Raw genomic sequence first — 19,098 nt, forward strand, 5'->3', positions numbered from 1 at the left:
TTGGAAGTGGTTCTTTTAAGTTTCTTGGCAGTGGGTAGAGTACTACAGATAACTAAGGTACATTATGCTCCTTTTACATTCCTATTTCTATACTATGGTATCATTTTAAGTAACAGAGATTTAAAATATTTTCTTGTGCTGAAATTAAACTGCACAGTTTTTTAAATTCTGCTTTGTCATTCTTTTTGTTTTAGTGCTTCATTTTCTGCAGAAGAGTTTAATTGAAATCTCGGAAGAAAATAGGCAAGTTTTATGTTTGTGTGCTTGTACATGTGTGTGCATACTTGCAGTTGTGTGCTGTTTTAGTACAAAGAAACTTTTAAAACGTTCCAGAATGTGCTCCTTTCTGTCTCTCTCTGTTAATATTGGACCTAATTATTTAAATTTAATTTTTAGAGGTTCAATATTTAATTTTAAAAAAGTAAGTAAATTATTTTGAGAATAAATGACAAAGGGAAGAGCTTTTTCCTCTACTTGAGTGTTCCTTTTTTGTAGCATCCTGTTCTTATTTCATGGATGAAGTATGCTCTGTTATCTTTCTATGTTAATGATAGTTACTTTTTATTTAAGTTTTTAAACTTTTTACATAGTCTCTATTTCTTCCACATTGCTTTTTTTCTGTTTGCTACTTTTGGTTGCTATTATTTGTTCCTAGAAGCTCTCCTCAGAACTCTGGTAATCTTTGGCCAAGTCGAGCGCTCATATTTAAGAATAGAGCACTGAGAGTTGATTTGAATCTCTGTGCATATGGGTGTGGTTGGTTGCAGGTTTTATTCTAAGCTAGGCTAGCTGGGCTCTTTCTTTGGGGAACCCCTGATGTCAATATCTTTATGTCTTTTTGCATGCTTAGCGAATTCACCATGGAAGAATCTTCCAAAGATTCTTGGAAGAATCTTACAAGAATGTTAAGAATGGCTTAACATTCTGATTGCTGAGTGAGATAAGAAAGCTGAAGTTTTGCCATTTAGCATTTATTTTGCATATATTTACCTAATTCTCCTGTTTGCAATATGGTATTGCTGCCTTATTTGTGTGTGCTATCTTTTCTGTCCATACACCTGCTGTTTTATCTTCTCTAGAGGTAAACCAGTTCTTTGCTAGCTTGGAGGTATGGTCCAGAGTTTTAATTTTTTTTAAACAAACTGGTAGCCAGTCTTCCTGTTTACAGCCCTACATTTACCTCCACATTAAGGACTATCTAGTGCCCACAATTTCTTAGCCTTTTGGGTTTTCAAATCAGGTTGCTTCCAGGTTTGTTCTCTGGCTTAGTAGTCACCTTTCTTGATTCTGCTAAGTCAGCTGTTATTCATCCATCTGCTTTGTAGCTTCTATAATTTTATTATTGTCTCGTTGTCTGTTTGTTGTCCTTGTGTATTTATGTCTTAAATCCCTTGACCGTTGGTTTAGGGAAATGCCAGGGAGAGTAGAAGTAATATCTCTGTGCCATCTTTAACCCAGTGTCTCCTCTTGCCTTACCAGGAAGGAGCTCCTAATAGAATATTCTTTTTATTCTATTTGTGTCTCCTTTTAGGCTCATCTCTTAAATGTAGGTTCTGTCCTTTTTATTCTATTTGTTCCGATTGCTAAATATCATCCACATCTCTGTACTTAGGATTCCCAAATATATCACTTCAACTTAGATCTCTTCCCTAGTGATAGATTCATATAGTCAGTTGTCTCCTGGACATCCTAAGTTGGATATTTTACAGGTACTTCAAATTCAGTGTGTCCAAAAGAAAATTCACTGTCTTTTTATCTCGAGTCTACTTTCTGTCTCTTTGAATTTGCGTATCCTAGAGACCTCAAATAAGTAGAATACAATATTTGTCCTTCTGTGTCTGGCTTATTTCACTTGTAATATTTTAAAGGTTAACCCATGATGTAACATGTATAAGAATTTTACTCCTTTTTATGGCTGAATAATATTCCATTGTATGTATATACCATAATTTGTTTGGTCATCCATCTGTCAATGAATATTTGGGTTGTTTCTACCTTTTGGCTGATGTGAATAATACTGCTATGAACATTAGTAGAACAGACATCTGTTTGTGTCCCTATTTTCAATTCTTTTGGTCATATACCTAAGAATACAATGCTAGATCATATGGTAATTCTATATTGAACTTTTCGAGGATTTCCCCAAACTGTTTTCTTTGACTTATGTTTTAATACAATCATTCTGTGTCCTGCTATGTTGAGAATAGACTGAGAAGAGCAAAGATAGAATCTGGGAGACTAATTAGGAGGCTATCGTAGTACCGTGTTTCCCTGAAAATAAGGCCTAGCCGGACCATCAGTTCTAATGTGTTTTTTGGAGCAAAAATTAATAAAAGACCCGGTCTTATATTATGTTAGATAAGGCCTGGTCTTATATTATAGTAAAATAAGACTGGGTCTTATATTAATTTTTGCTCCAAAAGACACATTAGAGCTGATGGTGCAGCTAGGTCTTATTTTTGGGAAAATACAGTAATCCAAGGGAGAGATGAGTGATTCAGGCCAGGCATAGCAGTGTAGGTGTTCTAATTCTGGATATATTTTGAAGGAAGAACCAACAATATGGGATGAGGAGGAGAGAAATCAAGGATGATTACAAAGTTTTTGTAGGAGAGAGTAGCAGGTGGTACAGGTTTGGAGTTGAAGATAAGTTAGACATCTAAATTAAGATAGTAGGAAGTTTCATATACAGACCTGGAATTAGAGCGATCTGGGCTGCATATAAAATACGGGAATTGTCAGCATATACGTTATGATTTAAAACTTATGAGCTAGATATGATCAGCATCAAGGAAAGGAATTAGATAGACAAAAGAAGAGGACTGAGTTGTGGAGAGCTCTAACATAAAGAGATCAGGGAGAAGAGGATGAACTAGCCAAGGTGTCTAAGAAGAAGCAACGAGGAAGTAGGAGGAAATATAGGAGAGCCTGGCATCTTGGAAGCCAAGTGAAGATAGTGTATGAAGGTTCAAGTTTATAAATTGTGTCGTTCATTCTTAGTTTGTTATTTTTACTCCAAAAAAAGAGAAGTGAGTTTAGTCATTGGCTGAGAAAGAGGGAAATGTGGTAAGTTAAGAATATTGAAACTTTCCAATAAATGTCTTCATAATTGGAATGTTTTTGGGAACAGAAGAGAGATGCATAAATGTCTACTATAATCTAAAACTGATTTCGACCCCTTATTGGGGAATGTGTTATATTGGAATGGAATAGAAATGGTGACATTTTCATTTGACTTTTCTTTTGTAATGTCTTTTCTTTGTTGTAGAAAATTTGCTGGAAATCATATTGTTCAAACACAGTTGATGAATGACTTGTTGGTAGGCATTAGAGTTTCAGTGCTGTTAGTACAGAAAGCACAAGGTCTCCAGAGAATTCATTTGAAGATTTCTGGTTCTCCCACATGGCAGAGTATGTGTGGATTGCTGAGTATTTTCACCAAGTTTTTAAGTGATGGTAAGTATAAAAACATACAAATGATGATTATAGTTGTCACTCAGCTTTTGCTAATAATGGTATGAAATATACGATACTTAACTGAGATGTAAAACTTCTCCCCCAGCCCGTCAAAGTGGGGAAAGGAACTGGCTTACCAGGTTTTAATGCTTTTTCTTTCAAATGTATCAATTCAGCACAAGGGATCATGATGAAGGTCTTTTCTAAATGTGTGTGTGTGTGTGTGTGTGTGTGTGTTGTATACAAAGAAGAAAACCTGACAAGCTCAGTGTTGAAAGGCCACAGACTTTAAGTAGCAAAAGAAAATTCTTGAGAAGAAATTTCCAAATGTGAGGAAAGATCTGGAAATATTAGTGTAACCTGTACATCTCTCCTTAGCAGCAGGTATTATCTCCAAATAATGACAGTAGTCATTGTGGGGCTGATCGTTATTCCTCCTTATAGCTCATAGGTTGCTTCTGTCCATATGAACTGTACCACTGGGAAACCAAATAGTTATTGAGAGGAAATGTCTCTTTATAAAAGTAATTCAATCAATGAACTAAAATGAAATGATAGAATTCAGATATCCGTATTTAGTAACTCCCAAGGCGCTGATGTAGGCATTCAGTATCAATAGCTGCTAACATCACAGAAACAGACAACCAGACATGTACCCCTTAGAGTCTTCCTTTTACCATCTATAGTCTTCCCAAAGGGATTAATTGGAGACTGATCCCTTCTCTAGGTCACCCGCCAATGTGCAGCAAGTACAGAGGACAGAGGAACATGTTGAGCTGCACAAGGAGTAAACAAATGCAACATTCAGATTGTGGGAAACTCGGCAGGTCAGAAAGCCAGAGTTTTCAACATAGAAATTGTTAACAAAAATGAAAGGGATAGAGAGGGCACATGTAGATTAAAAGACACTTAAAGACATACCCAATTTTTAGAAAAATGGACAAGACTGAACTACTCGTATTTATGATTCTAATAACATGTCCAATTAATCACCATATATTATTTTGTATACTTTCTGACAATCCAGAGGCTAATTAATAGAACACAGAAAGAAGATAGCCAATCAAGATTGTCCGGGTACAATGCCAACAACAACAGAGTTTGTAATTCGAAATGATGTTGGCTCTTTACACAAGCCCTGAAATCCTTTTAAAAACAAGTAATGTATGTGTGGGGTTGGAATGCAGAGGCCTCAGTGGAGGGGAGTGACAGGCAGTGTGGCTGCTGCATATGCTAGGAGGCTGTAGATGGAAAGGAAGAGAGAGTGGATGTTAGAGGAGAGAGGAAGGAATCACATTTAGTAAGTATTTATGTGCCGGGCATAAAAGCCTCTATGGTCATTATTCACTTAAACTTTGCAGCTGTGTCAGATAGCAGTTTTATTTTCCCTTTTTACAGAAGAGAAAGCTCAGTCCCTGGGAGGTTAAATAACTTGCCCAAGGCCTACTCACCTAGGAAGTGCTCAAGCTAGAAATTGCAACCAGGGCTGTGTGACCCTGCAGCATCTGTTCTTTCCCCTGTACCAGAATATCTGTCGTCATTTAATACATGCTTTCTTTTTTTTTTTGCCAAATAGATGACCTTTTACAAACAATTCAGAGTACATCTGGATTAGCTGTTATTCTTTTTATTAAAGTTATGTTTCATCCAGAGGAAAAGATTCCTGATCTGGTGAGTGCATCTCCTTTTTAGAATTGCACGTTATTGATAGTTTGATACATTGTAAAAATATTTTTAAAGGAAGTGAATTAAAAAATATTTTTTACAGTCATAATCTTTCTGATGGCCTTTCTGTCTTATGTATAACGAGACAGTTACCAAAATACAGATAAAGCAAAAAGAAGATAATAGTCAACTGTAAATCCATTTCACAGAGATAATCATTATCAACATTTTTTGGTATATATCCTTCTACTTTTTTTCTAGTGCTGTTTGTTCAGTTCCATCTATCAATATAACAAAAGATATTTGTAATATTAAAATTGTGCAGAGATTAACATACAGATACATACAGTAATAACTTTTTGATAAACGTATTTTTTATTAAGAATAACCCAAATATTGTATTTTAAACAGGAAACATGCTAGACTCAATTGTTCAGTGAATTTGATTCTATGGAAAGTATGATTTGGGCCACAATCCCTGTATTTACTACTTGCAGTTCTTTATTTTTATTTTATTTTATTTTTTTATATTAATTTCAGGTGAGCAGTTCTTTTTCCTTACTGTGTTATCTAGAAACTTATTTTAGCTCTTTGCTTGACTTTATGCAAAAATGGATGCGCGCTATCCTCTGACATCACACAAAGTAATTGTCATTGGATAAAATTAAAAATTTTATGTCTTAAGTCACCTCTTAAAAGCATTAATTAAGCTCATCCACCTGCAGGTGGCGATGTGTTGTGTTCTATCAGTTCATTCAAAGCAGCAAAATGGTTCATGTATTTAGCTTTAATTTTTTTCCTTTTGTCATAATAATTTTAACATTTGTGGCTTTTCCACCTTTAGGTTCAATTATTTTTCCTAGGATGTTTCAGGAGAGAGAGAATTTTGGATTTATGTTTTGAAACGTATCTGAAAAGTTTTAGAAGCTTTAGATGTATTAGCTCTTGTTGTATTTTTCAGATTAGCAGTTTGCTTCTTCGTTCAGTGGACTGCACAAGTGTCCCCGAGTGGTTTTTGAACAGTTGTGGGAGTCTTTGTTGTGCTGATGTCTCCGAGTCGGCGCTCTTATTCCTATGTCAGGGGACACTCACCATGTTGGACTGGCAGAATGGGAGGATGGGTCCGAGTGGGGAAGCCCTGCTCTTGGATACTGGGCATGTTTTGTTCACCTTGAATTCACAGTGAGTCTTGATGCTGTTGTCTCATAGTTTGTTTTCCTTGTCAGGTATTTAAAAGATGACAACTGAGCCAGCGTATTTAGTAATTCAATGAAAAGTGGTCAGGATAATCCTAAATTAAAAGGAAGATAGGTACAGGGAATGAAGTGGGTATGGAACGATGGGAGAGAGGTACAGAAATTATTGATGCAGGTTAACCTGTGGTGAACATGGCTAAAATTAATTTTAACATTCAGTCTTTGATGCTAGCATTTAAAAATAAAAATATAAAAATGTCTGTATGTATAGTGCTTTAGAGTTTATGGACAACTTCATCATAGATACCATGTTTCCCTGAAAATAAGACCTAACCAGAAAATAAGCCCTAGTATGATTTTTCAGGATGACATCCCCTGAACATAAGCCCTAATGCGTCTTCTGGAGCAAAGATTAATATAAGGCCCTTATTTTGGGGGAAACACCATAATTCAGTGTCATCCTCACATGTCTGATAGATAGGATAAGAAATCTGATTTGTTGAATGAGTAAAGTAAAACTTAGAAAAGTAAATGCTTTAACCTAAGAGCATATTGCTAATAGGCACCCGAGCCAAAATTATAACCAGATCTTTTGACTTCATTGAATTGTATTTTGTGTTTTTGGTGTTTTTGCAATAATGCCTGAAAGTAATCACGTTCTTAAAATGTTAAACCATAGATGCAGCTTGATAGCAATAAACATGTAGATAAAGAAAGAAAACTACCATGTTCTAAAATAAATTTTACATATTTTCAGTTTATATATATTTTAAAATAGTACATGTTTTAAAATTGTGCATATTTTAAGATTTATTCTTCATTGTATAATTTATAGCGTTTCCCGCAACTCTAGCCCCTCATTATGTTTTAAAATACCTGTGAAACCATCACCACAATCAAGATAATGAACATTTCCATCACCCCCAAAAGTTTCCTCATATCCCTTTTTGGATTATATTTTATAAGATGAATAGATTCATACACAAATTTGAGATCTGTTTTGGCCTTGTTTATAATTTTTTGTTGTTGTAAATTTAATAATGATTGAATTTTCTGGTCATTTTTTTCTATTTTATATTTTTAAAGTTTAAAATTATAAAATGAAATTTCATTTACTAGTTGCTTTATTATAATATGGCTCATTTGTCTTCAGGATCAAGGAATCAACTCTGGAAATGTTTCTGTCTAGAATTTTGGCATCTTGGACTAATTCAGCCATACATGTCCTTGAATCAAGTTCGCCGAGCCTAAAGGACAGTCTGAATGGGAATTCAAGCATAGTTAGGAAACTTTTGGAATATGTCTACACCCACTGGGAACATCCATTGGACGCTTTGAGACACCAAACCAAAATCATATTCAGAAATATTCTCCAAATGCACCAGCTCACTGTAGGAAAGTCAGGTTTAGAAGGGTCAGATTTGGCTGCTGATCGTTTCCTTTTTGAACTGACCAAGAGTCTTCTGCATTTGGAATGGCATATTAAAGGCAAATACATATGCCTTGGTTGTTTAGTAGATTGCATAGGAGTTGAACATATTTTGGCATTAGCTGAAACTATTCCATCTCAAATCTTAGAGGTGATGGGGGACCAGTCCCTGGTACCTTATGCAAGTGACCTCTTGGAAACCATGTTTAAAAATCATAAGAGTCATTTGAAATCTCAGGCTGTGGACAGTACTTGGATTGACAAATGGCATGAGACTTGGGTTTCTCCTCTCCTTTACATACTGTGTGAAGGAAATCTGGATCAAAAATCTTATGTGATTGATTATTACTTGCCAAAATTATTAAATTGCAACCCTGAAAGCTTAAGCTACATGGTAAAGATTCTTCAGACTTCTGCTGATGCTAAAACTGGTAAGAAAATGAATTTTTGTTTTAGTAATTTCTAGTTAGGATGCTTAAGTGTAATTGCCCAGGGAGATGTTGACCACATTCAATTTAAATATTAACCACTTCTATAAATAGTAAAGGAGGGTATTAATGATAGAGATTTCAGATTGAAACACATGCTCCTGTACATAGGTTTTTTTTGGCTGAAGTCATTTCTATAAGTGAAGGATTGATTCTAGTTATGATTATGAGGTTTCTTTTGTTACAGTAGTGCCCACTTATCTGTGAGGGATATGTTCAAAGACCCCCAGTAGATACCTGAAGCTGTGGATGGTACCAAACCCTACATGTACTACATTTTTCCTATGCATATATACCTATGATAAAGTTTAATTTATTAATTAGGCAATCATGGATAGAAGAGTTGTTTTTACTGTAGATCTTAGTAACCTCAGCATACGATTAGTTTTTTCTTTTCTTATGAAGTCGAGAACTTGTACCTTTTCACTTAAAGGAAATACTTTATGGCTTCTATTTGGTCTATCCGAATTGCCAGCATCACTACTTTTGAACTTTGGGGTCATTGTTAAGTAAGATAAGTGTTACCTGAACACAAGCTCTGTGATACCATGACAGTCAATCTCATAACCAAATGGCTACTAAGTGACTAATGGGCGGGGACCGTCTAGGAGCATTTGTGGTGTGGAGACGCTGCACAAAGGGATGATTCACGTCCCAGGCAGGACAGAGTGGGACGGCGAGAGATCCCCTGCTACTCAAACGGCGCATAACTTAAAACGTGTGAATTGTTTATTTCTAGAATTTTCCATTTAATGTTTTCGGATAACTGAAACTAGGGGAAGTAAAATCATGGATAAGGGAAGACTACTATACTAGGTTTTAATTCATTTTACCAAGTTCTTATTTGTTATTTGGTAGTCAGACTGAAGTAAAAGTTTATGTGTTGTATATAACTTGCTATTGAATTGACTGAAGCAATAATTAAAAACTGTTTCAGGCAAGGTAGGCAAGGTTAAAGACAGGTAAGTTGGCAGTAGCAAGTTTTTGTCTCTGGGGAAGAAAACAGCTGTCTGTAGCCATTTAGAATAGGGGTAAACATTCTACTGAAGCTCCGTAACCCTGGAGGAATTACTGCATTAAAGCATAATGTAGTATAAGATTGTGATCCTGACTCATCATGCAAATCTTAAAATTATTCCATTCTGTTTAACACAGCAGGAATATGGTACCCTACATCACATCTTCAGAATATTTCCAACTAAAATGGTTAAAAACGTTCAATACTTTAAAGAGTAACCATGAGATGGCTGAAAAATTTGATTCATTCCTATACAAAAAAAATGAGCCATCATTTATCATTTGAAATAATTGATCTTGCCCTTTGAGAAGCCATCTGAAGTTCAGGATTCCTGAGTCTGTTCTGAAGTAAGGCAGTCTTTATGTCACCGTGCCTTGAGCACCCTGTCCCCTCAGTAATGGCTGATGTCCTGGCCACTGAAAGCAGCATGTTCATGGGATCCTCCTTGTCTCTTCCAGTAAGGGAGAAGCAGTAACTCCAGAATGTGCAGAGAGGGTCTGTGTTCGTGTTTAGAGAAATGATGGTCTTCAGCCACTGGAGTGTTTTTCCTGTTTTTGGTTGAAAGTGATGTTAGTTATTTTTATTGTTTTAAATATTTCTCCACCTGATTTTTTACCCCTGATTTATTTTGTCAGGGAACAAGGAAAAATGTTATAAATCATAAAATATTATTTCTTTAAGTGAACAATAAGAGGATTATGCTTACTTGAAATTAATTGACACAGAACTATTAAATCTTTCGAATAATGATTATTTTATAATGGGTACTTGAACTCATGTTAGAATTTCATTTAAAATTATTTCTATTTCTTGAAATATATGAAACATGAAAATTGTGGTCGTTGTTACATAGCTTACTAGTGAGTGGTCTTTGTTATTGTGCTTTTGAGATAAGAGCAATCTTTTCCATCCTTAGGGTCTTATAATAGCAGAGGGGCTCTGGGAGCTTTGATGGCATGTCTACGAACAGCTAGAGCTCATGGACATCTGCAGTCTGCAACTGATGCTTGGCGGAATCTTGTGTCCAGTGCAAGAATAAAGCAAGGCTTAGTTCATCAGCACTGCCAAGTAAGTACACAGGATAGCTGGGAATTCATAGGTGCAATGGATCCTTGATTTATCTGTTCATTTTATAGTCCAATATAAAAGCCCCTACCTTATGCCCCGCACAGTTTGAAGGGGTTTATAAGGAGGATGACTAGAAAATGAAAAGTATAGACCTTGTATTCAGGCTACTTTAAGTTTATTTGATGGAATAAAAAAATCTACATAATACAACGGAAACTCTTAGAAGACAATACAGATACAAGTGTGACTTTCTGCATAAAGACTTGGGAGGCTTAGGAGAAGAGACTGACCAGAGTAGCGGTGGTTGATTAGGAAAGTGATAAATGTGGTTAGAGGAGAGGAAGCATTGGGGCAGCATAGAAAATGGAAGGACACAAATAATAAACAAGGCCTGGAGGAGGATTAAGGACATTATTTGGCTGGAGTGGAGTGTTGTGTCCATTTTAGGGAAGACTCCCATGGACCAGATTTCATTCTATTGCTAACTGGGAACCAGGGCCACTCTGCCTTCAGTAAGGAAGTGATATTAATGGAAACAGATTACTTTGCCTAATGGGAGACCAGTTAGATGTGCGTGACAGTATGTAAGAGTAAGGTGATGAGATCCTGGGGGAAGTGGTCACAGAAAAAGGGGAAAAAGAATGAAGTTGAGCATTACTGTGGAATAAGAGTCTTTAAGGTTGTTAACTTTTATAAATATCCAGTTTACATATTTAATAAAATAATTTCATAGGAAATAACCACAAGATCTTTGGGATAAGGGAACCTTATGAAGTACATATGGGTAAATGGAGGTTTGTATGTGAAATGGTTTAGGCTCTTCTCACTTCATTGAAAAATTAATATTTTATTGCTTGATGTGTTTTAGGTACGGATAGATACATTAGGTTTGCTTTGTGAAAGTAATCGAAGCACAGAAATGGTTTCCACAGAAGAAATGCAGTGGATTCAATTCTTTATCACATACAATCTTAACAGTCAGTCTCCAGGAGTGCGGCAACAGATCTGTTCTCTTCTTAAAAAGGTAGAATTTCTCATCAGAATGTAAAGCAAAGTAGTACACTTTGAAAATCATTTATGAAAAGAACCTAGATTTTGGGAGAGCGTGAATATAATGGTCATGGGCTTAGAATACTACCACATCTCTTCATGGTCCTTTTGTGAACTGTTCCATGATACCATAAAGTTTACATTTGGCATTCAAGTCCAGAGTGGAAAGTCTTTTATTTTGGTATAATACATCAAACTGGAGCTCTCTTTTTTTGAAAGGGAAAAAAAAAAAAGTCTAGTGATGGGTTTTCAGGTTGTAAGTTATTTTAAGAAACTTGTTAAGAAGAGGAAGGATGGATGCCCTTGTATTTTTATAGTTTCTTGAAACGCCTCATAAAATGGTTATTATTGAATAATTCAACTTGAATTAATCACATGACACATTTATGGGGTGAAGAATTGGTACTGTATAGAAGTGAATATATCATCTTAGGTTCATGCCGACCTAAAGGAAACAGACTGGTTTAATGACTTATGTTCTGGTTTGCAGTAATAGTTTGATTTTGGTTTTAAAAATATAAATGTTAGTTTTATGTCAAAAAGAAACAGTGTAAACGTTAAGGGTTGAAAACCAGTACTCTTCTGGCCTGAAGTTTTAGTCTAAAGAATTTAGAAAGTTCTTCCTTTGCCTTGTAAGCTGACATTTAAGGTTAACATGGCTCACATATACTTCATTTTTCTTCTTCTGAAAAGTTGTTTTGTAGGATACAGGAAAGTTCTCAGGTACTTTATAAACTGGAGCAAAGTAAATCCAGACGTGAACCAGAGAATGAGTTAACCAAACAACACCCATCTGTTTCTTTACAACAATATAAGGTAGGTGATGTATTAGATGTATGGCATTTTAAGAAACCTAAAACACGTATAAATAAGCATTAAAGGGAAATAAATGGAAGTCTCTTGGTTAATAGTGTTTCTGTGCTTTTTTTCTTTGACCTGAGTTTTACATATTCCTTCTGGTGCTTTGGTGCTTCTCTTGAGGTAGCCTCAATACCTACCTACTCTAAGCATTAAAATGGATGGTCCTTAGTTTTTAATTTGATATCTGAAAGGTAAAACATCACTTAAAGAAGAATATATTCTTACACAAAGGCTGAAGTCAGCTTCATCTTTGTGAAATGCCAACAGCGAAGATTGAAAAGTCACAACCTAAACTTTAAGGACGTAGGTTTAGTCCTGATTGTGCCACTGCCTCGTTGGCTTACTTCATGAGTCTGTTCTAGTATGTGTGGGATTAATAACCTCTCTGAAAAGGTTAGTTGTGAGGATTAAATGAGACATCTCTTTGTAAACTCTAAATCACTCTAAAAAGCCTTGCTGGGAGTCATTAAAAGTAACTAGAGTATATATTCAGCACTTCCTGTGGACATGGAACAGTTATTTTTTAGCCTTTCTTAGATCATTGTTAGATGATCTAAGAAAACAGATCTCTTTTACTCCTTTTTGCAAGGGGTAAAATGACCTTTTTCTCAATTGGGTGTTTAGAAACACAAAACCTGTTTTGTGGATTGACATTCTGAATTTTCATGGATCCATGGATGATTTCTTCATTTGTGCTTATGGATATATATTTTTTGAAAACTGGTCCTTTAGAGACTTAATCTATTGAGTCAAATCTCATGGTTCTGATTTTTCCCCCCAACTATAGTCACATGTGGCTTTTGGAGGCTGCAACTTTGGCACTAGTTTATCAACGTATCATAGCTGTGTGTGTGGTATGCTCAGTGCCAGTCAACAGACTAAGTGCTGGGGAAGAAGGAGGCTCTCAGTTGGAAAAGATGTCTTTAGAAGTCTAGTGAAGGAGACTATTTCATACGTAAATAACTGACATTAATAGCTAGAGTACTTTTAAATTTACAAAATGTTTTTATATCCATATTCTCATTTAACCTTTCGTAACAAGGCTATGAGATAGGCGTGATTATCCCCACTCAACAGTGAGAACACTGAAGCCTGGAAAAATTAAGTAATCTCTCAGCTGGTAAGTGATGGACCCAGGTCTGCTCTTGACTCCAAAATCAGAATAGTTTTTTCCTCAGTACTAGCTTGAGTGAAGGCCTGGAAGTAAGAAAGTACAGGGAGAATTTGTACAGGGAATGATGAATTCACTGGTGTGAATCACATTTGATACGTGGGGGAACATAGGAGGTGAGTAATGGGAAATGAGTTAGAAAATCAAGTTAGGGATGAGTGGTAGAGAGTTTTGAATGCCAAGCCCAGGTATTTGGAAGCCTCATGGGGAGCCATTAACAGTGACTAGAGGATACATTGAGCCTCTTCTGCGTGTGTAGGACAATATGCTCAGGACTGGGGATATAAATGTACTATATCCATGCCTCCATTGTGGTTCCAGTCTGGTTGAGGGAAAGAACTGTTATCTAAATATGTAAATGATACTGCAATTAGGATAAGATCATTCTTAAAGGATGAGCTTGTTACCCTTTAAGGTGAGTTTTATACTACTCATTTATAAATAAAACTAACTAGGATATTTTCAATACTACCCCATTCCTTTGAAACCCAACAGAATTAATTAATAAACACTTACTTAGGGCTTTTAAGGGCCTACAGGATAAATCTCCAAAGTTGTATGTCCTTGACCAAAGAAATGAATGCCAGGATCCTGTATGGAGTCATTTGGGACTAGGGCTTCTTACATACGCTGCTCAGTTACAAACACGTCTTCAGGGCATAGCAGTATAGGAGATGCTTGAGAATCACAACTTTTCCTTATAGTTTTTCTCTTTGATATTACACTGAAATAAAAGTGAAAATGACAATATAATAATACATACATATTTTTAGAGGAAGAAGACTATCATGGATAAAGTACTTCTCACTTTTTTTTTAACAGCTGCATTTTACTAAAAGTTTTCATTTTTTTTATCATTTGTATAAGCAGAATGGTGGAACAGGAATCTCAAAGGGGCAGATAGAAGACAATGGAATAGTTGCACTTTTTTATGAATTATGTCCTCATAGCCAAATTTATCAAGTGTTACATTTACAGATTTAAAAAATATACATATCTTTGATGCCTGAATGCTTCTGATGAAGAAAATCAATATTCATATAACTTTTATACAAGTCAGGATGGAATGGATCTGTTTTCATTACAAATATGTTTTTTCTTGTGTGGTATACAGTGGGAATTGTATTTCTTGTTGATTCTATAAAGAAGGGTAAGGGCTTTATTAAAGTCATTATATAGCTCATGGTCAGGAGTGCCATTGAATTGTCAAGTGCCATTGAATGTCAAGGCAAGTTAACTGGTATTGTTTTAAAAAATATTTTCCCTTAATTAAAAGAAGAAAACCCACTCTTAAAGATGATACTTTGAAGATAACCTGTTGTGAATTAACTCAATTATACTTATTGTGATTTTGTTTTTAGAATTTCATGTCATCCATTTGCAACAGTCTTTTTGAAGCATTGTTTCCTGGCTCTTCCTACCCAACTAGATTTTCAGCTTTAACCATTTTAGGCTCAATAGCTGAAGTTTTTCCTGTCCTAGAAGGTAAGTTTTCAATAATGTTTGGGGAAAGTTTTTTGTTGTTGTTTTTTCAAGGCACATACTTTTTTAATGTTTTGTTTTACTTGAAGTTTGAGTTTTCTTGACTTCTTAGGCTCTTATGGGAGGTTTTATTTTCACTATAAAATTCTTATTTGGACATAATTAAATGTGTCAGTAAGGGACATGAGGGAGAGAAACTGTTTTCAGTTAATCATTTGCTGACCCAAAACTACAGTTTTCATGGACTGTGCTTATTATGAGAAGAGTTGTTGCTCTCACCCCACCAAATATATATGATGCTGTTTTAATATAATGCCCAATCTGTTCTTTAAGTTTTAAAAATTAAAAAAAAATTAGTTTCTCTTATGTATAACATCCCTCAATGAGTCTCTGTGGTTAAAATGTGGTTTCCCTTTACATGCTATCTGTTTCATAAGTCTCAGTCTGGTTTCAGAAAGACTATATGAGGATATCATTTCCAGGCATTCTGATTTAATGATGCCCTTTGTTTCTCCTCTGTGTGGTACTCAAAGAGGCTGAACATTTAACTTCCCTTTGAGTTGTTTTTTGTTTTTCCTTTTTGACAAGAAACTATTCTTTTTATCCCTCTGTACATGAGTGGTTTAGTACAATTTTTTTGTTTGCGCGCAGTCTTTCTTGATTGTGGTCCAACAGAAAAATATCCTGCTCAGCCACTCTTTCGCAGGAAATGGCTAGAGGACGAGGACGCTTAAACCATAGCGGATTTTTAAAAAATGCTTCGGCAAAGTATAATTTTGGGGGGAGGAGAGTTATTTGATGTTAATACAGGTTTGCTCCATTGAAGAAAACCATTTTTTTCAAGTTTTTATTAAAAAAAAACATTCAAACCAACAGCCAACTTACAGGAATGGTTCAGTGCACAGCCACGTACCTTCTACCTAGATTCATCGGTTTATATTTTGACATACATTAAGTCCTCACTTAATGGCATCAGTGGGTTCTTGTAAATAGCGACTTTAAGTGAAATGATGTATAACAAAACCAATTTTACCACAGGCTAATTGATAGAAATAAGAGTTAAGTTCCTGCAGCATATTTTTGGTCAGAAAAACATCACCAAACTTATAAAAAAAGACCCCGATATTACCATTGAAATAAATGTGAGCTATACATACATTTAAGATAGATTAATAAAAACAAGTAAGGTAATTCTTTTCTAACCTGTGTATTCCAGTTCAGGGTCGTGGGGGGCCTGAGCCCATCCCCACAGCTCAGGACACCAAAGTGGAAACCACCCTGGACAGGACGCCCTTCCATGTGTGGGTGACTCACACACACTCACACTCACTTAGTCTGGGACAAGATAGAGATGCCAGTTTCCTACACATGCACATCTTTGGGATGTGGGCAGAAAACGGAATAACCAGAGAAAACCCATGCAGACATGGGGAAAACAAGCAAACTCCACACAGAAAGTGGCCCTGGCCAGGAATCAATTTTTTCCCCCTCGTCAATGTTATAATGAAGGGATATTGAATGAAAGGACGTTATTCAAGTACCTGCTGTATTTGCTATATATCTCTGTGTCTCTTATTAATTTTCTAACCATAATACAGTGATAAAATTCAGGAAATTTAATGTTGATACAATGCTATTATCTAATATATAATCCATATTCAAATTTTGCAATTTGTTCCAACAAGTGACCTATTTTAGAAAAAAATTTTTTCTGTGATCCAGGAACCAATCCAAGATCACACATTGCATTTCGTCAGGGCTCCTTAGCCTCCTTTAATCTGGAAAGTGTCTTATTTCATGACATTAAAATTTTAGAAGAATGTATCCGAGTTTGGGTTTGTCTTATTGTTTTCTCATGATTTGATTCAGGTTATGCATTTTTATTAGCAATATTGCATAGGTGGTGATGTGCTGTTCTTTTCAAAGCGTCCTATCAGGAGGTACATGATATTGGCTTGTGCCATTATTCATGATGATAAATTTGATCAGCTGATTAAGATGTGTGGTAGGCTGTAAAAATGACCTCCAAAAGATACCACATCAAATCCTTAGAACCCATGAATGTGAACCTTACTTGGGAAGAGTCTTTGCAGATGTGACCAAGTGAAGGATCTTCAAATGAGATAATCTTCGATTATCTGGATGGGCCTAAATGCCATCACAAGTGTCCTTATAAGAGAGAGGCAAGGACAGATGTGACACATAGAAGAGGAGGAGTCAATGTGACAGTAGAGATTCGAGTGATGTGGCTATAACCATGGAATCCTGGCCGCCACGAGAAGCTGAAAGAGATAAGGAACGAATTTTCCTTTTAAGGCTCTACAGTGAGCATGGCCCTACCAACGCCTTGATTTTGGACTTGTGGCTTCCAGGACTGTGAGAGAATAGATTTCTGTGGTGTTTTTTTTGTTTTGTTTTGTTTTTTAAGATTGTATTGGGGAAGGGGAACAGGACTTTATTGGGGAACAGTGTGTATTTCCAGGACTTTTTTCCAAGTCAAGTTGTCCTTTCAATCTTAGTTGTGGAGGGTGCCGTTCAGCTTCAAGTTGTCCTTTCAGTCTTAGTTGTGGAGGGCGCAGCTCAGCTCCTGGTCCAGTTGCCGTTTCTAGTTGCAGGGGGCACAGCCCACCATCCCTTGCGGGAGTTGAACCAGCAACCTTGTGGTTGAGAGGACACACTCCAACCAACTGAGCCATCTGGGAGGCAGCTCAGCTAAAGGTGCCGTGTTCAGTCTTAGTTGCAGGGGGTGGAGCCCACCATCCCTGTGGGACTCGAGGAGTTGAACTGGCAACCTTGTAGTTGAGAGCCCACTAGCCCATGTGGGAATCGAACCGGCAGCCTTTGGAGTTAGGAGCACGGAGCTCTAACTGCCTGAGCCACCGGGCCGGCCCCCCCAATGGCATTTTTTAAAGAAATAGAACAAAAACTGATCAGATTTGTATGGAACCACAAAAGACCCCAAGTAGGGCCGGCCTGGTTGTGACCCCAAGTAGTTGCTGCAAGAGATGGTTGGCTATGCCCCCTGCAACTAGAAACGGCAACTGGACCTGGAGCTGAGCTGCACCCTCCACAACTAAGACTGAAAGGACAAAAACTTGAAGCTGAATGGCACCCTCCACAACTAAGATTGAACGACAACAATTTGACTTGGAAAAAAGGCCTGGAAGTACACACTGTTCCCCAATAAAGTCCTGTTCCCCTTCCCCAATAAAATCTTAAAAAAAAAAAAGAAGAAGAAGACCCCAAGTAGCCAAAGCAATCCTAAGAAAAAGAATAATGCTGGAGGTATCACACTCCCTGACTTCAGCTACAGGGCAACAATGCAGGGCAACAATAATCAAAACAGTATGGTATTGGCAGAAAAACAGACTCAGAGACCAATGGAATAGAATTGAGAAAAAGGAAAAATAAAAAAAGAAGGTGTAAATAACTAAAATCAGAAATGAAAGTAGAGACATTTCTACTGACCTTACAGAAATAAAAAGTATTATAAGACAATGCTATGAACAATTATATTATATTGTATTTCCAATAAATTAAACAACCTAGATGAAATGGACAAATTCCTAGAAACGTACAATTACTGAGTCGAGAAGAAAGAAAATTTGAACAGATCTATAACAAAAGATGGAGTCAGTGATCAAAAGCCTAACACCAATCCTTCTTGAACTCTTGGAGAGGAGGGACATTTTCCTAACTCATTCTATGAGGCTTAACCTCACCCTGATACCAAAGCCAGACAAAGACTCCACAAGAAATGAAAACTGTAGGCCAGTATCCCTTATGAATATAGATGCAAAAAATTTTAACAACATACTAGCAAACCATATCCAAAGCACATTAAAAGTATTATACACCTTGACTAAGTAAGTGGTTCCACATAAGAAAAAATAGTCAATGTAATGTACCACATTAGAAGAAAGGGAAAAAAAACAAAACACATGATAATCTCAGTTGATTTAGAGAAAACACTGACAAAATTCAGTACCCTTTAATGATTAAATGGACACTTGGCAAACTAGGAATAGAAGGGAACTTCCTCAATATCATAAAGAACATTCATGAAAAACCCACAGCCAACACCATGGTCATTCGACAAAGACAAAGCCTTTGTCCTAGGATCAGGAACAGATGCTCACTTTACTCAGAGCTCTACCCCATTGTAGTGAACGTCTTAGCCAGAACAGTTAGGCCAGAGAAAGAAAAGATGCCCA

The 19,098-nt window shown here is 36.3% G+C and overlaps 1 protein-coding gene across 2 annotated transcripts in view; it reads left to right on the forward strand.

The window, feature by feature from the left end:
* The window catches only part of THADA (THADA armadillo repeat containing), a 291,090-nt gene that overhangs the window by 7,179 nt on the left and 264,813 nt on the right, over positions 1 to 19,098 (forward strand). For both annotated transcript variants that reach the window (XM_081068770.1, XM_081068771.1), the window contains exons 7-15: positions 195 to 243; positions 3,269 to 3,456; positions 5,033 to 5,127; positions 6,083 to 6,303; positions 7,471 to 8,177; positions 10,169 to 10,320; positions 11,189 to 11,344; positions 12,064 to 12,186; positions 14,764 to 14,887. In XM_081068770.1, coding sequence (XP_080924896.1) covers positions 195 to 243; positions 3,269 to 3,456; positions 5,033 to 5,127; positions 6,083 to 6,303; positions 7,471 to 8,177; positions 10,169 to 10,320; positions 11,189 to 11,344; positions 12,064 to 12,186; positions 14,764 to 14,887 — 1,815 coding nt within the window. The remainder of the gene's footprint in view (positions 1 to 194; positions 244 to 3,268; positions 3,457 to 5,032; positions 5,128 to 6,082; positions 6,304 to 7,470; positions 8,178 to 10,168; positions 10,321 to 11,188; positions 11,345 to 12,063; positions 12,187 to 14,763; positions 14,888 to 19,098) is intronic.

Source organism: Rhinolophus hipposideros (assembly GCF_964194185.1).
Source record: "Rhinolophus hipposideros genome assembly, chromosome: 12".
In the NCBI taxonomy this organism is placed as follows: domain Eukaryota; kingdom Metazoa; phylum Chordata; class Mammalia; order Chiroptera; family Rhinolophidae; genus Rhinolophus; species Rhinolophus hipposideros.